The 18386-nt window shown below is 47.2% G+C and overlaps 1 protein-coding gene across 1 annotated transcript in view; it reads right to left on the bottom strand.

The window, feature by feature from the left end:
- Nucleotides 1-868: 868 nt before the first annotated feature.
- The window catches only part of Slc16a2 (solute carrier family 16 member 2), a 122088-nt gene continuing 104570 nt past the window's right edge, over nt 869-18386 (bottom strand). The window contains exons 2-6 of the mRNA XM_036175301.1: nt 17289-17433; nt 13166-13616; nt 11679-11822; nt 5118-5346; nt 869-3454 (exon numbers count right to left, since the gene is read on the bottom strand). Coding sequence (XP_036031194.1) covers nt 3234-3454; nt 5118-5346; nt 11679-11822; nt 13166-13616; nt 17289-17433 — 1190 coding nt within the window. The 3' untranslated portion in view covers nt 869-3233. The remainder of the gene's footprint in view (nt 3455-5117; nt 5347-11678; nt 11823-13165; nt 13617-17288; nt 17434-18386) is intronic.

Raw genomic sequence — 18386 nt, forward strand, 5'->3', positions numbered from 1 at the left:
AAGCATCCTCTCTCAAAGGAAACCAGCTCCTTCTTTGTCCCTGCTCTGTCCAGTACAGGGACAGAGGGAGCTGCATTATTATTAGTAGTACCTCTTGCGTTGTTGGGAGTGGAAGGACATTTGATTGACTCAGGCTTCCAAGGTGGCTGGAAGGGAGACAGAATACCAGGGCTACGCGTTGGTTGGGAGCAAGGCTAATGCTGAAGAGATGGGGTATGCCGAGAGCGAGATTTCGCTCACCTTTGACTTTTGCTCTGACCTCGTCCTGTTGATACTCCTTTGGAAATGAGCTTGCTGCACAGAGCTTTGCTCTGTCCCCGATGAACTGTGAATCTGTAAGAAGAACCCCTTTCCTAGCTCTAGGCCTCCCTTTCCCCACTTAAAATCAAGATAAAAGGAAAACTAAGTTTGCTCCTAGCTTTGACAATCTTGTCTCTCTCATGTATCACCTTCCATTCCAGACTCTGTGGCTGTGGGGTTGTGTAACTGAGCTCTACCAACCTCTGTAACTACCCCAGCAATAAAATAAAGGAAGACAGATGGGGGTTCACTGTATTTGCAGATTTGCTGTGTGACACTTTTCTATCAAGGTGGTGGCCTAGCCTTGATGGGGCCTCCATTCTGGCTCAGCCAGTAATTACGTTCTCGTTTTGTGAAGTAACCACGTCTCCCATTCAAGAGTACCATAAAACATGTCAGTCTGAAGCAGTTTTCCCCCGTTCTTCTCTTCCGCTGTCAGCCTTCCGGGAGCGCAGAGAACCAGACAAAAATACTGTTTGGAATGAAACTTAAGTTGTGAAGCCAAATTTTCTGCTGTCAACCAGGTTAAAACTGTGACACCCTTGTAGACAACATACATACTCAAACCAAACGTTTAGATCTGTTTATTTTGTTCCAAACCCCTTGAGGATTTAAATGTCCCAGGTCTCAAGCTCTGAAATTTTGTTCGTTCTTTTCGTTTTAACTGTGGTGCCTAAGAGGCTACTTCCTACTCTAAATATTAATACTGTGATGCCTGGGCCAAACAACAGTCTCTCGGAAAGCACACAAGCCCACATGTGCACACACACACACACACACACACACACACACACACATGCGTGAGAAAATAAATTGACACCCTGCCAATGTGAGGTGACACCTGAATGGGCCGATCTGGGACCTGTGAATGTCTTTCCTTCATCTGGAGAGAAGTGAGCGGCAGCCTGATTCTTAAGAGCTATCCAGCCATGGGTAACAAAGGAGGCACTGCACGCTCACCCCACCTCCCTAGCCCCTCACTCCAAGTGGCTTGGACGGGGTAGGGCAAGGAGGAATGGAAGCAGAGGCTTTGCAGCTCCAATGTTTTCAATGGCCTCTCCTGCGGGTCACAGGGTTCCTGGGGCCCAGTTTCTCCTGTTGCACAGATGCTTGAGTTGACAGGACAGTAACTCCACCCCTTCCTGTCCTCAGAGCCAAGAACCAATGGGTTTTCCTTTGGGGAGTTGATAAGAGCTGGACTGGGACCAGCGGAGGGGGGCTCAGGATTTTGGCCTTGAATGAAACATCAGAGGCCAACTATGCCCCAGCTGCCTGTTAGTAACGGAAAAACTCATGTGTGGGGACCATTGTATTCTTTGGAGCCCCTCAGAGCAACCTCATCCTCCTGGCCTTGGGATGACCCTGGCTTGGGGTGGCAAGTTATTGTTGGGTCCAAGTAACAGCCAGGGATGCCTGGCAAAAGATGATGAAAGGTTGGGTATAGGAACACAATAAACAAAGGCTTAGAGAAGAGACACACACACACACACAGACAGGGAGGAGAGAGGCTGAGTTCCTAATGAGGTGAGCTGTGCAACTGGACCAGACTGGCAGTGCCCTTTGCCTCTGGCCAGGGGCACTTGGAATGCTCTTTAGTAAGACTGTTGTTCAGAGCCTGGGTGTAGGGAAGTATCTGACACCAACTTCAAAGGGATGATGGTGGTCCAGAACTTCCTTGTTCTGGCACCTGTAATGCCCACACAGTAGAGTGGCCCAGGATGCCCAGAATGGCGGACAGACTGGGTGGTAAAGGCTAGGGTGACTTCCCCTTCCTAAAAGAAATTGTCCAACCCTATGTGCAGTTGCTGCCTAGGTCTTTTCGGGATACAGGTACATAATGAGGTTTTTCTTTGTTGTTTGTTTGTTTGTTTGTTTGTTTTTCTAAGTCAGTTCATTTCCTGGCCTGGCCCAGGTGGAAATATTGACTGCTATGAAAAGTGAGAGATGGAGGAGTTGGCAACCCGCCCCCCCCATCATGCCCGTGAACTGTTATCATTCCTCCTGTGTTTGATGAGATGAAAGGAGTTTCTTCACATTTGACAGGTGGCTACAAGGATGGGAAACTGGGAAGGCCTCTTGATTAATCTGTCAAAATCAGTGATACATGGAACTCTGCGGAGTTTAAGATCCCTTCCCTATGTGACAGCCTGCTCTTCCAGTCTATAATTATATATCAGTTTGAGCCCCAAAGTGAGATGTAGCTCCACCTGAGATGAGCAGGATTAGTGATAGTGTTCCGAATGGTCTGGGCCAAAATGAAGCCGATTGGCCCAAGCTCTGGGTCCCTCCTTTCTTCAAGCACCTATGTGTCTATGATAGTAAGAAGAAATAGAGGGGAAGAAGATAGAGAGGAGGCAGTAGAGAGAAAATAAAAGGAAGGGAGAGGGAAAGAGTTGGTTAACAACCATATCACGGGGTGCCGCAGAGTCCTTAGGAGTGTCAATGCAAAACAAGATAGGTCCTTGTCTCTTTTAGCCTTCCTGCCCACAACTCCCAAATGGCTCCCAGGGATGGATGGCAACAGATTCCTCAGCAGAGGCTTGGGTCTTTCCCACTGGGTTCTGGGGACACAGTAGCACCTTTGGCAGTTGATTGTAGTGGGTAACTAACAAGCTGGGGCCAGAGGTCCCATTCTCCTCCTCTCCCCAGGGGGCTAGAAAATATATGGAGAGGATCCAAAGGCCAGGGGGTGATCCCACATTTTCCCAGATCCTGGAAGAGGACCTGGCAAGTTTCAAGGCATTCATGGGGGGAGAATTTGGTTAACGAGTTTGGAACACTGAGAGCGTTGGCTCAGAGGAGATGGTCAGGTGGCTGAAATGCTGTGTGCACAGGTTTGGGAACAAGTGTGCTGGTGGCAAAAATGTAAATGCTGAGCAGGGTGGGATGGAGGGGTGGGGAGGGGTGGGGCACACAATGGCAAGACAGAGGCCTTAAATTGGCTCTTCAGGGGCTGGGGAGCCTGGCAGCAGCTCTCCATTGGGGTCCGGATCATGGGACAACATCTTATCCTTGCTGGAATCTCTCTGCTCTTTCTTGAACATCTTTTGATGCATCAGAGGGACAAAGAAGAGGATTACAGCCCCAATGATGGGCGGTACACCGGCAAAGTAGAAGGCCACGTGGTAGTCACCAAAGCAGTTTCGAAGAAGGCCTGAAAGGGTCAAGAGACATGAGTTCAGTTTAGCTTTTCCTTGCAACCTGGAGATGCTCTCTCTTCTCTTCTGGGGGTCAGTCCAGTGCCAATCAAGAGTGTTGGCCTGTGCTGCCCTAATTCAGGAGCTCCTTCAACTTCAAGGCTAAACGCCTCTGAGGTGAATATCATTAGCAAAGACACTAATGAAGCTTCTTTGAAAGTTTCTGTTTGTCTTTCACTAAGCTACCAGCCACCTTTCAGTCACTCCTAGGGCTGGAGTTACAAAGGAACTGAGTTCAAAAGGCTCAAGAGAACGGTTCATGGTGGAAGTCCCCAGCCCCCTCCCTCCCACCCTCATATTGTTCTTGTGGAGCAATTCAGCTGAATTCCTGTTTTATTTCACATTAATTTATTATCACTATGTGTGTGGGGGGCACATGCATTGCATGGTGATCATGCACAAATTGGAGGGTAACTCTACATTCCAGAGGTAAAACTGAGACCAGGAGGTTTGTATGGCAAGCACTTTGCAGACCTCCTCTAGGCCTTTTCTCTGAAGTTCCAGTTGCCCTTGGAGGAAGCTGAGCTGAATGTGCCTCTCTCCTTTCAGTTCATCTATGCATGAGTCCCTTGGGTTCTTCCAGCTACCAGTACCATGGCTGTGTTTGATTTGCGAAGCTGACCTCAGAAGCTAATAGGAGGCACCTCGTTGTGAAGATGAGTCCAGAAATACTACCTAAGAGAGGCAAGAAGATGCTTGTCCTTTTGTTTACAGAACTGTGAATTCTCTGGCACTCTTTGGGTGGGTAGAGGCTCCTTTCCTAGTAGTGTTCCCACTGCACAGAGCCTAGAGTGAAAAAGTCGCCACTGTCCACAGTTCCACAGTGCTCTCTCTCACAATGCCTTGCAGGTAATTGGTGTTCAAGGAGTGTTTTTTTGTTGTTTTTTGTTTTTTTGTTTTTTAATTAGCTCACTTAACACACCTAGAAGAAGTGAACAAATGAGCTGGTGTTTGCAGTAAATCCCTGGAAAGGAGATGAAGTTCTGTCTTCACTGGTTCTCTGGTTTCATGTGCTCACTATGCTCTTCTGGGAGGGAGCAATTTGGATGCTGAGATGTCACAGCAGCATTTTGCCAGCCCTGGAGTATCCCCTTAATTCAATCTCTACTATGGGTTCAGTTCCCAAACCAGGAGAGGAAGAGCAGGAAGTGGAGGATATCTATAGTTTTAGTCAACCCAGTAAAGCCAACTTGCTCTTTTCCCACGTCCTTTACTCAACTACCTTGAAATTAATCACTTCACTGTGGAGAGAGTAAAGAGAAACTTGGGCCAAAGTCAGTGTGGTGTGCATACCTAAAAAGGTATCAGCACTTGGGTGGCTGAATCAGGAAGATGAAGGATTTGAGGCCAGCTTAGCCTACCAGGTCAGCCTAGGCTGCACAGTGATCAGGAAGGCTACCTTTACTTTTCTTTCTACTCCCTAGAAGGAGGCACACTGTCTACAATGAAATGCTAGGCCCATGGACTGTTTAATCTCTTCTGTTAGGAGATCCATGCATTCTAACAAGGATGTTTATACAGAAAATCAAGGGGAAAGAGGTCTCAAGCAGAGGTACTCCAAAGAGCTAGGGGCCTCCCAAGGAAAACAGGACTCACACCTTCCTCAGAGATCAGCCTTACCTGCAATGGGAGGCCCAGCAATCATCGGCAGGGCCATCATGCCCAGGAGGTAGCCAATGGCCTGTGAAGCCTGCATGGGTCCTACCAGCTCAAATGCAATGGGAGCCATGATGGTGATGAAGAAGCCATCACACAGTCCCAGGAAGAGGCAGACAACAATAAGGCCCCAGAAGTCCTGGCACAGGGGGATCATCATGGACATCAGGCCCAGGAGCAGGAATGAGAGGACCTAGAGAAACAAGAGCCTGAAATCACATTTCTTTTCTCAGATCTTCCTTTCTATCATCTGTAAAATGGGACTGTGTGGGGTGTCAGCAGAGCGAGCAGTTGGAGTATATTTACTATGTACTCAAGTCCTGTCTAAACCCTTTAAGAGGGCACCTATGTAGCTGAAATAATAATAATAAAAAATTTGTCAGAGAGGAAGAACATCGCTTTGCCTATAGCCAAAGAAGTTGGTCTTTGCAATGGATGCTGAGCAAAGGGAGGAATTCCTGCTTTCTGATCCCGAGACGGGGTCTGGGATTAAGCTTTGTTCATGTTCTCAGATCAAGTGAGGCATGGGAGGAGGAAGGGAGAAGGCAAGGAAGGCTTGCATGATGATTAGATGGGGGTTTTGATGCAAAGTGCAGCTTATTAAAATGGAGAAGGAGCCAATGTCCATCTTGGTTGGGGTAGAATTTAGAAAATACCCGGGCCTGAGAGAGACCACTGGGAAGGTGTCTCGGGTTTTCTTATGTTTTAGGGTATGTCCCACATCATCTCTCTCAGATATTTCAGGCATTGGTGGCTCTGAGAACCTTTGAACTTGGCAAGATACTCCGAGAAGGCAACAGAGAGGCTATGCAAAGGAGCTAAGCTAATATTAAGTTCTCTGCAGCGCTCCAAAGCAGCCCAGGAGCACTGACTAGTCACTGTGATTTCTTTGGGCTGAGAAAAATGACTCCAAACTGAAGAACCTGTCTTTCTTCTGAAAACCAAACCCCCCCTCTCTCTTTTTCTTTTGTTTTGTTTTGTTTTGTTTTTGTTTTCGAGACAGGGTTTCTCTGTGTAGCTTTGCGCCTTTCCTGGAACTCACTTGGTAGCAGCCACCACCACCACTGCCCGGCTAAAAGTACCAATCTTTTTTTCCCCCTTTGGTTTTTGGAGATAGGGTTTCTCTGTGTAGCTTTGCACCTTTCCTGGAACTCGCTTTGTAGACCAGGCTGGCCTCGAACTCACAGAGATCCGCCTGTCTCTGCCTCCCAAGTGCTGGGATTAAAGGCGTGCGCCACCACCGCCCGGCTTCTCTCTGGTTTTTAATGAAAGCCGTTTGCAGTCAGTGTCTGTGAGCCAGACTGAAGTCTTGAACTGTGAGCATAGAGAGGAGACCCCATTCCCAGCTCACTGCAGCTGGTCAACCCAGGTCATCTCAGGGCCAGATCTAAGACCTGATCTCTTTACTAATGCCCACAAATTTTTCCAAAAGCCCATAATTGACCAATAGGTAGGAAAACATATCCAGAAACACATAGAAGAAACACAAGTCAAATCTGTTTCATGCCCTACAGATTGTCTGTGTTGTTGCTGACAGTGGTTTAGTTAGGTTAGGAACTGGTTTCTGGAGAAGATAATGCCATCTTAGAATGTCTTTGTTTGGAGAAGCTAGTAATAAGAACCGAGCTGCCCCAGTTTTTCCTGTAAGAGGTTCACATGCAACCATGGGCTAAAATCAGATCCACTTATCAATCAAGGCGATCGTGGCAGTTAAGAATTCGTATCATTATATACCACAAAGGACCCCATTAACTGATCTTATTTAGCTGAAATTGCTAACTGTTGTATCTAGCTCTCTCTTATCATCCTCCATGAGGTCTTGTTAAGGCTTGGAAATTTATATTCCCTCTTCAAACTGGAGTACAGCCTTCAAAAATGGTCTCAAATGAGGTCATTTGGCAGGCCTTTTCTATTTCCTTTCTAACAGACTCTGCAGGGGCTACATGCCTGGCATGTTGGTTGGCTTTACTAACTGTAGGGTACTGCAGGGTCTATGGAATGGCTTTTGAGAATCTGAAGCTATGTGCCCTCCTTTCCTTACCCATGCCTAACTTCTGCAGCTGACACTGAGAGCAAAGGAGGCCACCAGTTCCCAGGACGGAGCATCTTGAAAAACTGAAAAGAAGCCAGTGGCACACACCTTTAATCCCAGCACTCGGGAGGCAGAGGCAGGCAGATCTCTGTGAGTTCAAGGCCAGCCTGGTCTACAAAGTGAGTTCCAGGACAGCCAGAGCTGTTACACAGAGAAACCCTGTCTCCAAAAACCAAAACCCCCCAAAAAACTGAAAAGAAAGAAGCTCATCCATTGTCTTGTGCTTTGGTCCTAAAATACTCAATTTTCTTTTTGAAAATGTGTGTGTGTGTGTGTGTGTGTGTGTGTGTGTGTGTGTGTGTGTGTGTGTATTTGTGGTTTCAAATGCATGTGCACATGTAGACATACATGTGGAGGTCAGAGGACAACTCCAGATGTCAGCCTCAGGAAGGCTGTCTACTTCTTTCAAGAAAGAGTTCTCCGCTGGCCCGAGGCTCACCAATTAGGCTTGGTTGGCTGGCTATCAAGCTTTAGAGACCCTCCTGTCTCTCCCTCCCCAGTGCTGGGATTAAAAGTGAGCATCACCGTGTGTGTGTGTGTGTGTGTGTGTGTGTGTGTGTGTGTGTGTGTGTGTGATTGTGTGCATGTGGAGGTCAGAGGTCAACTTTGTAGAGTTGGCTCTCTCCTTCTGCCTTTATGTTGGCTCTGAGGATTGAACTCGTGGCAAACACCTTTGCCCATTGAGCCATCTTGCTTTCCCCTCTTTTTCTTCCTGCCAAGCTTTTAAAAACATGGGTTCTGCTTCTGCCCTCTGGGGTTCTCCCATTGTGCTGTAAGCCTGTATTTAAGACCTCTTCCCTCCTTCAGTAAACGGCATACGGCATTAAAAAAGAAGGAGGAGGAGGAGGAGGAGGAGGAGGAGGAGGAGGAGGAGGAGGAGGGAGGAGGAGAAGATCAAGATCACGATGGGGAAACCCACAGAGACAGCTGACCCGTGCTAGTTGGAGCTCACTGACTCTGACAGACAGCTCAGGAACCTGCATGGGACTGAACTAGGCCCGCTGAATGTGGGTGACAGTTGTGTGGTTTGATCTGTTTGTGGGGTCCCTGGCAGCAGGACCAGGACTTATCCCAGGTGCATGAGCTGACTTTTTGGAGCCCACTCCCTGTGGTGGGATACCTTGCTCAGCCTTGATACAATGGGGAGGGGCTAGGCTCTCCTTCAACTTGGTATGCCAGACTTTGTTGACTACCATGGGAGGCCTTACCCACTCTGAGCAGTGGATGGGGGTAGTGTGGGAGGGAGGTGAGGAGGTGGGAGAAGGGGAGGGAGGGGGAACTGGGGTTGGTATGTAAAATGGAAACAATTTTAATAAATAAATATATTAATAAAAAACATGGGTTCTGATGGTCAAACACAGATCCCTATACTTACAAGGAAAGCAATTTACTGTCTGAAGCACACCCATCCCAGCCCCAAACCCTCAAAATTCATAAAATGAGGGAGTTAGGCTATAAGGTGATGAAGATGTCTCAGCTATGTTCTAATGTTATTTTCTATCATTCTAAGTGGTGAAATTGGTTTACTACGAGGAAGAAAATGGGGGAAATCAGCAGAAGTCCTGGGTTCTACTTAGCTCAGCCTCTAACTAGCTGCGTCTCCTTTACCTTTGGAGCTCTAGACAGCGCAAAAGAAAGCAAAACCAGCCTAGGCCCTGCTTCGCTGCTGGGAACTGTAGTGAGAGAAGCATGCAAGCTACAGCACCAGGCAGGGGCTGCTGCCTCAACGCAAAAGAAACTTCTGGCTCAGCGCCAGCTTGTTCTCATTTTCTGAACTCTCTAGCATCTTGAAGCTGCTAATACTGGCAGGGAAGACCTATGGTGGGGGACACGTGAAAGAGGCTGGGAGAGCACATATACTCCTGCACAAAAAGCCATTCAGATATTTGCACAGGAATCAAACATTTCACAATTTGTTTATCCCAGTTACAAGCCCTTGGTTTGACCTTAGGAAGTTCACTTATCTCTGAGGCTTGGGCCTGCTGTCCATCATTTAGAGAAAGATAGGTGTGTTAGTTGGATTTTTTTTCAACTCAACACAAGTTAGGGTTATCTAAAGAAGAGGGAACCTCAAATAAGAAAATGCTTCCATCAGATTGGCTTTTAGGCAAGCCCATGGGACATTTTTTGCGGGAAAGGGGAATTTAAGACAGGGTTTCTCTGTAAAACAGCCCTGGCTGTCACTTTGTAGACCAGGCTGGCTTCAAACTTAGAGATCCACCTGCCTCTGCTGGGATTAAAGGTGCGAGCCACTACTGTCCTGATGCATATGGGACCTTTTATTGATTGATGGTTGATGTAGAAGGGTCCAGCCCACTGTGTGTGGTCTCATCCCTGGGCAGATGGTTGTGGGCTCTATAAGAAAGCAGGCTGAACAAGCCAGTAAGCAGCACTCCTCCATGGCCTCTGCTTCAGTTCCTGCCTCCAAGTTCCGGCCCTCACTTCTGATCATGATAGACTATAAGCTGTAAAATAAAATAAACTCTTTCCTCACCAAGTTGCTTTTGGTTATGTACAGTGTTTGGTTATGTATAGTGTTTGGTTTTGTATGGTGTTTGGTCATGTGTGGTGTTTGGTCATGTATAGTGTTTGGTTATGTATGGTGTTTGGTCATGTGTGGTGTTTGGTTATGTATGGTGTTTGGTCTTGTATGGTATTTGGTCATGTGTGGTGGTTGGTTATGTGTGGTGTTTGGTCATGTATGGTGTTTGGTCATGTATAGTGTTTGGTTTTGTGTGGTGTTTGGTCATGTATAGTGTTTGGTTTTGTGTGGTGTTTGTCATGTATAGTGTTTGGCGATGTATCGTGTTCAGTTTTTGTATGGTGTTTGGTCATGTATGGTGTTTGGTCATGTATAGTGTTTGGTGATGTATAGTGTTCAGTTTTGTATGGTGTTTGGTCATGTATAGTGTTTGGTTTTGTATGGTGTTTGGTCATGTATAGTGTTTGGTGATCTATAGTGTTTGGTTTTGTATGGTGTTTGTCATGTATAGTGTTTGGTGATGTATCGTGTTTGGTTTTTGTATGGTGTTTGGTCATGTATAGTGTTTGTCATGTATGATGTTTGGTCATGTATGGTGTTTATCTTATCAGTAGAGAGCAAACTAGGACAATAGGATATGAGAAGCATGCTGCACAGGAGCTTGTTCAGCCACTTCTGTACAAGAAGCCGGTCTCTCAGTTTCTTCTTCAGTATGATGCTAGGTTGGCCTGGGTGGACCACAAGGGAACCCATACCTCAGGGGACACTGTCACCAGCTCTTGCAGCCAGCAGAATTGAATTCCACAGAAAAATTAATCCTATCCTTATCCATGCCACCTGACGGCTTTAGGAACTCATTTGGTAGTGCCAAAGACCACTCTCCTCTACAAATGGCCAGGGCCTCTCAGAAGTACCTTCAGGGCTTTCCCAGGAGAGAAGTGAGCCTAAACTCAACCTCTTTCTGGTGGGTAATTTGTGACTGCTTGTGTTCTGTGGCTGCCTTTGCTTTTCCACAGGGCATTTCCTGGCAAGCCTGGTTGCAGGATCAGAACCATGAGCCAGGCCAGGAAGGTACTACTGCTGCTAGGTAGACAAAAACTGCCTGTATTCAAACCAGGCAGAACCCAGGCCACACAAAGGGATCACTGGAATACCTGGGTAGTCACAGCCCACAGTATGAGGACATCTGTATCGTGGTCAGAAGGACTAAACTGCATCAGCCCTCTATTTGTTTTGATGCTCACTTTTATGATAAGTTAGGAAAGGGGAGAATTATTCTCACTGCACAAATGAAGTCAGTGAGGGCTAGAGAGGAGGAGTAAGATTTTTTTTTTTTCTGGCAGAATTTTGGTGTTCATTGGTAGGATGAAATTTCAGGTTTGTTTGTTTGTTTGAGAAAGGCTATCTCGACATAGCTCTGGTTGTCCTGGGACTTGCTAAGTAGATAAAAGTGGCCTTGAACTCACAGAGATCTGCCTGTCTCTGCCATGGATGGCATTTCAGAGCCAGTGCCTGATGCTAACAAAGTAGCTCTGGAAATTCGAGAGGTGATAGGCCTGGGCCTGGCCTAGAGGAGAGAGGCACTAAGCTATAGAGTGGTTCAGATTGCAAGATAGTATAGGGAAGCAAACAAATCCTTAGTTGGGGACACATCTAACTTGTGGCCCGAGTTTTCCATTTTAATTTCTTGGGCTATTATTAACACACAACTACCTGTTATATGTTCTGCAAGATTCCATATACGTGGCTCTCACTGACTCTCTACTCTATTTTAGTGAAGAAAGGAGAATAAGGATGATTGTCTTTAAAAGCAGGGGAAACTGAGGCTCAGAGAATTTAAGTATCTATTATGCGTAAAGCCGGGGCCCAGAGAACTGTAGTGGCCCACCCTACATCTTATCCCAGAGCCCAGGGATAATCTATGCTAGGCTGTGGACAAGTGGACACTCACCTGCAAGTATATCTTCTTAAGTCCAGGAATGGAGTCACTGATGTGGCCTGACACAAGACGTCCAAGGCCAGAGGTAGCCCCAATACACACCAAGAGCACCCAGGTCTCCTTGATTTCCTTGAACTCATCTTCCACATATTTCGTCTGAAAAGCATAACACCAGGACCCCCAGAACAGGAGGAGAAAGAGGAACTGACTGGTTAAATGCAGGAATATCCAGAGTTTCCTACCACTTATTCCCCTGGACCAGAACAAGAACTTCTGATTAGTGTAGCACCTTCCTGTGTCCCCTAGCTCCAGGAAAAGCCCCTTGGTTGCTTCTAGAAATCACAAAGGCTACTTACCCTAGACTCTCTGGAATTTGGGCTCTTGAGAAACAGTCATCAGGGATAGGCACTTCCAAGCCTAACTACAGGACAAACTACTTAGAAAATCTAGGTGTTCTATGACATCCCTATGCAATGACTTCAAATTGACAGGCCACTAGGATATAAGGGTCCACCAACTTTCAGGCAACTCTTTCAAAGTATGCTTTAGGAAACACAAGGTCTACAGGCTGGGGATGTAGCGCAGTGGTAGATGACATGCTCGGTAGGGACAAGGCCCTGCGTTCCATCCCTAGTGCACGTGCACATTCACACAAAACCTCACAGTCTGCAGACCAACAGCTGCTCTACAACCAACAGCTCTGTGGCCAAGGAAGTTTGGTGGGTGCTGGTTAAACAGAGCTGAATGGGCTTTTGAAACTGCAGGATTTATCACTATCGTGACGAGATTGCTCCATATGAATCTAGAGAGTTCCTATACATGCTCTTTCCTGAACAAAATCCTTTGACCACAGAGACCAGCCATTCTTCCAATGATGCTGATTCCCCCAAAGCCATCTGTCCAATTAAACATTTGGTTTTCAGTACTAGGGATTAAGCCTAGGGCCCCATGCATACTGGTTTACTTCTCTAGCCCTCTTTTTAGTTTTCATTTTTTTTTTTAAATTTTGAGACACACTCTTGATAGTTCCCCAGACTGGACTGAATTCACACTGCAGTTCAGACAGGCCTGGAACTAGCAATCCTCTTGTCAGCCTCCTGGGTAGCAGGCCTGCTTTCTAGCTGAACTTTTATCATGGGAGAAGCCATGGCTCATGGGCCTTGCCCTAAGGAACACTTCCCACCGAGGCTCTCTTTGAACCCGTACTCTTTACTTCTCTGCCAATCGCCAACCACTGGTTTGTTTCGCTAGTCTTTGTTCCTTCTTTTGTTTATTTGTTTTGAGACAGAGTATTGCTGTGTAGCCTAGGCTGGCATCAAATTCACAGCTATCCCCCTATCTCAGTCTCCCAATTGCTGAGACTACAGCCCTGAGCTACCATGCTTGGCTCTGTTTTTTTTTTTTTTTCCTTTCTTCCTTTCCTTAAAGCTCTGCCCTTTCAGTGTCCACCCCACCCACCCCCTGGACTCCGGGTAGGTCGAGGTCAGCTTCTTCCTCACCAGGTGGACATAGGGGACGAAGTAACCAAGGGCGGCAGCAGCGATCCCAAAGGCCCAGATGCGGTAGGTGCGCTGGCGGAACACGCGCATGTTGAAGTACTTCCTGAACTGAGCCACAAAGCGCTGTCGCAGCGTGTGGGCGCCTCTCTTGCTTGGGGTGTCCTGGGAGCTGGGCAGGAGTGGTCGGTAGGTGAGCGAGAGCAGCGTAAGGATAAACATGAAGGTACTCAGCACCTGGAAGGTTTGGGCCAGCTTGATTTTATCCCCCAGCATTTTTATAAGTAAGGGGAATGACATGGAGAAGATGCTACTTCCTGCAGACACCACACCATTGGCTAGACCTAGGCGACGTTGAAAGTAGTGGCCCAGGATGACGAGTGATGGCTGAAAGGCGAAGGAGCAGCCACAACCAAAGAGAATCCCATAGGTGAAGTAGCGCAGGCTTAGGGAGCTGTGGGAGAAACACCAAGAGCTAGCTTCAGCAGCCTGATGGCAATTTAGCTGCCTCCCTCGTTTGCCCTTGGAAACCTCCATCCCTCCACCTTTCTCCATAGTCCTACTTGCCACCAATCTGCACAGCAGATAGGGAACCGCTGAACCCCACTTTGCAGATGGAGATGCAGAGGCCCTGAGAAGTAATCTACCTAAAGTAACTCTAGATAAAAAATGCTTGGCCTTCAATTCTTTCTACTTTCTTTCTTTCCTCCTCCTCCTCCTCCTCCTCCTCCTCCTCCTCCTCCTCCTCCTCCTCCTCTTCCTCCTCCTCCTTTTTCTTTTTTTTTAAAGGCAGAGTTTCTCTGTGTAGGCCTGGCTGTCCTGGAACTCACTTTGTAGACCAGGCTGGCCTCGAACTCAGATTTGCCTGCCTCTGCCTCTCAACTGCTAGGATTAAAGGTTTGCACCAGCAGCCTTAAGTTTTAAAAGACTAGCCAATTGAGTAAGACTGTGAGGTCAGACTCCAGCCAATGGAGAAAAGACATAGTTACCACCCAAGTTAGACCAAAAACCAAGTGCATGTTCTTTTAATGTGTGTCAGCTTTTCCGAATGCACCCTCGATCAAGAATAAAGTTTGCCTTGTCCAGGCACTTAGCACAAAGTTTGGCCTTGGGACACAGGTGGTGGCACACACCTGTAATCCCAGCACTCAGGAGGCTAAGACAAACAAAAACCCAGATGTTGGACTTTAATCCAGATCTGTGTGATTATAGCATCCCATGAAATATAGGATTAGAAAAATAGGAAAAGAAAGAAAAAAACCATAAATGGGCTTTGCAGAGGTTAGGTGAGGGGCTAAAAGGAGTCAGCCTATGCCTTAAGGAAACCAGCTTTACTTTACTTCCTACCTCGACACCATGAGTAGACTGGGGGACCAAAGTTTTATTCCAAGTAACAACAAAGGCCTCCAAAGAGCCAAGATTCTGGTCTTGGAAGGTTGAGCTGTTCCTTAGGGTTCTTTGGGGTGTCATTACTCTCGGGGCCTGGCTAATTATCTCAGGAGAACCTCCTTTCTCTGCATCCTTGCCCAAGGTCCCAATAGCTCAAGACTTTTTATCTCAAGCTCCAGGTGATGTATATCGGGAGTTTGAGTTAAGAAGTCCCTTTAATTTCCAGAATTCTGTCTCTGTTGCTGTGTATAATATGGATTAGTTCCCTTAGAGTAAGTAGCCTGCTTGATTGATAGAGAAATTAAGCCTCAAGTTACGGGCCTGGCAGAGAAGGACAGGCCGTTGCTCATAGGCCCTGCTCTGCCACATGCGTCTGTAACAGAGGGCAAAGTGTTAGAAGGGGAAAGGCCATGGGCAGGTCAGTTTGGCTAGCCATCTACCCTCACACAATACTGGCACAACCTAGTGAATAGTTGTTTTCTTTTGGATCCTTCCATATATTTTGCAATAGTCCTTATCTGGCCATTAAATTAACCAATGCTCTTCTTGTTTTTCCGACACAGACCCAGCTTTTATGCTGACGAGCTGGACTTGTGCTGCACTGCCAGTGGCCTCTTGATTCCAAGAAAACTATTATCACTGTTGCTCCCATCTCCTCATAGTTGCTGGCTGTGAGCAGGGGGCTTAATTTAGTTAACAGGGGTTGTCGCTACTTTGAACTTGTAGATAAGCTGACTGCTTCTCTTCTGTCAGACTCCTTGGGGGTCTTCTCTCATTAGATTCTAGGTATCCCGTGGGATTGACTGGGCTGAGCCCTTATCCAAAGGAGAGGAGCTAGTCTTGAGGAAAGGGATCTTGGGGGAAAACATGGGATTTAGTTCAGGGTGCTGTGTGGTGAATGTTTCTAACTAGGCTCCAGGATGGGAGACCCTCCCTTGAGTTGGGCTTGCTCAAAGCTCATCAGAGCTGCCTGTGCTCGGCTCTGTTCCAATCATCCCAAAGGACTCAGAGCTCGGATGTGAGACAGTAGGAAGAATGATTTGAAGTCTTAGCCACAAGCAGAATCATGTTCTCCCTGGACACGACGCCATCCAGAGAGTTTCTTGGCTCGGAAAATGTTCTTACAGAAGGATCAAACAGGATAGGGGGCCGTGGGCTAGAGAGAAAAATGCCTCCTCCAGTGGGCTGAGATAAGAGTGCCAGGAGAAAACACCACCACATGTGAGTGCGTTTCCCTCCTGTGCCGCAGCCCACGTGGGCTGCCAGGGAAATGAGATCCTTATGTTGCTAATTTGTTTACACATTGCTGTGCTCTGCCTCAAGAAACAAGCCTCTGCTATGCAGCACTGAGAGAAAAGATACTTCAGAGGCCTAGTCCATCCCCACAAGAATCTGGTACCAGCTTGCTGGGGGTGGGGCAAATGAGGCTGACCACCAGAAGGGTCCTCAGAAAGTTTAGAGCTTCTGCCTTGGGAGAGCTGAGAAGGTTCCAGGCAGGATTTGGTTCACCTTCTCCCTTGTCCCAGTTGGATGGGTTGGAACCAACACACCACTGCACGCCAAATCTAAGCTCTGCTGGAGGGTAGTCTGGGCAGCCGGAAATGCTCAAGTCATTAAGACAGTTGGCTCGCTCCCATCGGATCTAGCTGAGACAGAGCATGAGTCTCATTCTCCACTGTGTGTGGAAATTTAAGCCCAGAGAGCCATGGCTTTCTCTGGGGAGTCATATTCAGAAAGCAAGTCTCTTTCAAGTTAGCTCAGTCTCCATCCATTCCATGTCACTGTGGCCATGTTCATGTCTCCAGGCCATCATTCTACATCAACCCAGGCAGACTGGAAGTAGGAGGTACCACAGCTTGCAAAGTGTATGGCAGTAAGTCCACAGATTTGTTTAGGAATCTCACATTTCTCTTGCTATAGGAGAGGGTCTTTATTCTCCCCTTCTCTGTACACACGCTTGTGCAGGGCTGGCAGGAAAGAAGGCAGAAGTATATGTGTAGCCTTCTCACCTACCACTACCAAGTTTTACGAGTGGGACAAACAAATCTAGGATCTAAGTTTCAGCTGGGTTGCTGGGGTTTGGATCTGTACTTCAGTAGGCAATATTGCTAAACATCCTTCTCATGCCCAAGACATGACAATCCCTCTCTGTCTCATCCACCCATCTTTCCAGAGCCAGAGCCACCCAGAAAAAGGCCAGACATGCTAACTAGCTGTAAGCTCAGATTCTCTGTTTTTCAGCTGAAGATTCATTTGGGAATGCTAGGTCATCCACATTAGCTCACTTAAGTTGCTAACTTCTGGGGAGGAAAGGCAAGTTGTGCGATGTGTGCCACATTAGAGGGGAGCTTGGAGAGATCTGAAGAAAGCACGTGATCTCTTAAAGATATAGAAAGTGAGGCTCAGACAAGAGGAGGATGCTCATCAATTACTCCATAGCTATTCCGTGATCAAAGCAGGACTTGAACCTGTTCTATGAACTCCCAGGCTTAGGCTCCTCACAATATTTTGGAACTTTGGGTCTTTTGGGGAGTGGATATTCCTTGCAAATGTATCTTTCAGATTCCACATAAGGTAAGTTGCACTGGATCCTGAGTCCTGGGAGCAAGATCTTTGAGGGCTCTACATGGCCAGAGCCACAGGGAATTCTGCAGTGAGAATCGCATTCCTAGCTAAAGCCCCAAGGAAGAAGCCAATCCTCACCCTTGGAAAAGTAGTCAGCCACGCCAGGCCTTACCTGGTGAAGGAGCTGGTGTGCAGGCCAATGAAAGCAACAGCAGCCCCAGTGGTGGCTGTGATCCGGCAGCCCAAGCGGTCAGTGAATATACTCACAATGGGAGAACAGAAGAAGATCATGCCCATGGCGAGGGCTGCGACCCATGCTGCAGAGAAAAGGAGCACAGAGACGCTGGAGGTTACTGTCATGTCTAATGCTGCCACCACCACCTCAGTTCTTCTCTGGCCTTTCCAAGGGGACACTGATACCCAGAGTGGTACATACACAGGGGTGAGGTATGAAACAGGACCGAAATGTGGGTGCTGGATTTGGACTAGCCAATTCTGTAACAGAAGGCAGGGATGCTAGGCCAGAGATGTAGTTTTAGGAATTGAGATGCTTGGATTCAGGGGTGAGGAGGGGTAGGGTAAGCTTTAGAATTGGGCCAGGCTTGTTTCAGGCCTTGGAAGAAAAATCTAAATGTGAAGATGAAGGATCAGGAAAGATCACAGCCAAAAAACGCCCCCTGGAATTGTACTAGACTATAGAACAGATTCAGGTTCGATCTGAAGATTTTCAGGGACTCTATGCAAGACAGCCATAGAACCCACATGCTGAAATCCATCACCAAAGCCCATGTATGGCAAATCTCTGGCCTCCAAACTTACAATGAGTTTATCTTATTTCTAGAGACGTCATACCGTAAGAGTCCTCGGCAGCGAGGAGGAACATTGCCCTTTTACTCACATTCTTCCAGCCCATTTCCCCTTGCTCAGCCCTCAGAAGGAGAGCCCAAGTTCTTTGTTTGTTTAAAAGCTGTTATCGGGTTTCATCTTGAGCCTCTCTCTTCTAGGTTAAATAATCTGAGTTCCTTTAAACTTTTCTTTTCAGCTTTAATTTACTTTTGTAACTCTGTAATTATTTTCAGATTCCTTCTCTGAACTCATTCCAAGACTTCATCATCATCATCATCATCATCAAAAAGCATTCAGTGAGTGTCACCTGAGCAAAGGCACTGGGCCAGCTTCTTTCTCCTTCCAAGTGAACAACCAGAGTGGGCCAGAGGGAAGGGCCGCTCCATTGCCTGTGCCTGCCTGTGTCACGTACTGTAGTGCCTAC

Source organism: Onychomys torridus, chromosome X (genome assembly GCF_903995425.1).
Source record: "Onychomys torridus chromosome X, mOncTor1.1, whole genome shotgun sequence".
Lineage (NCBI taxonomy): Eukaryota > Metazoa > Chordata > Mammalia > Rodentia > Cricetidae > Onychomys > Onychomys torridus.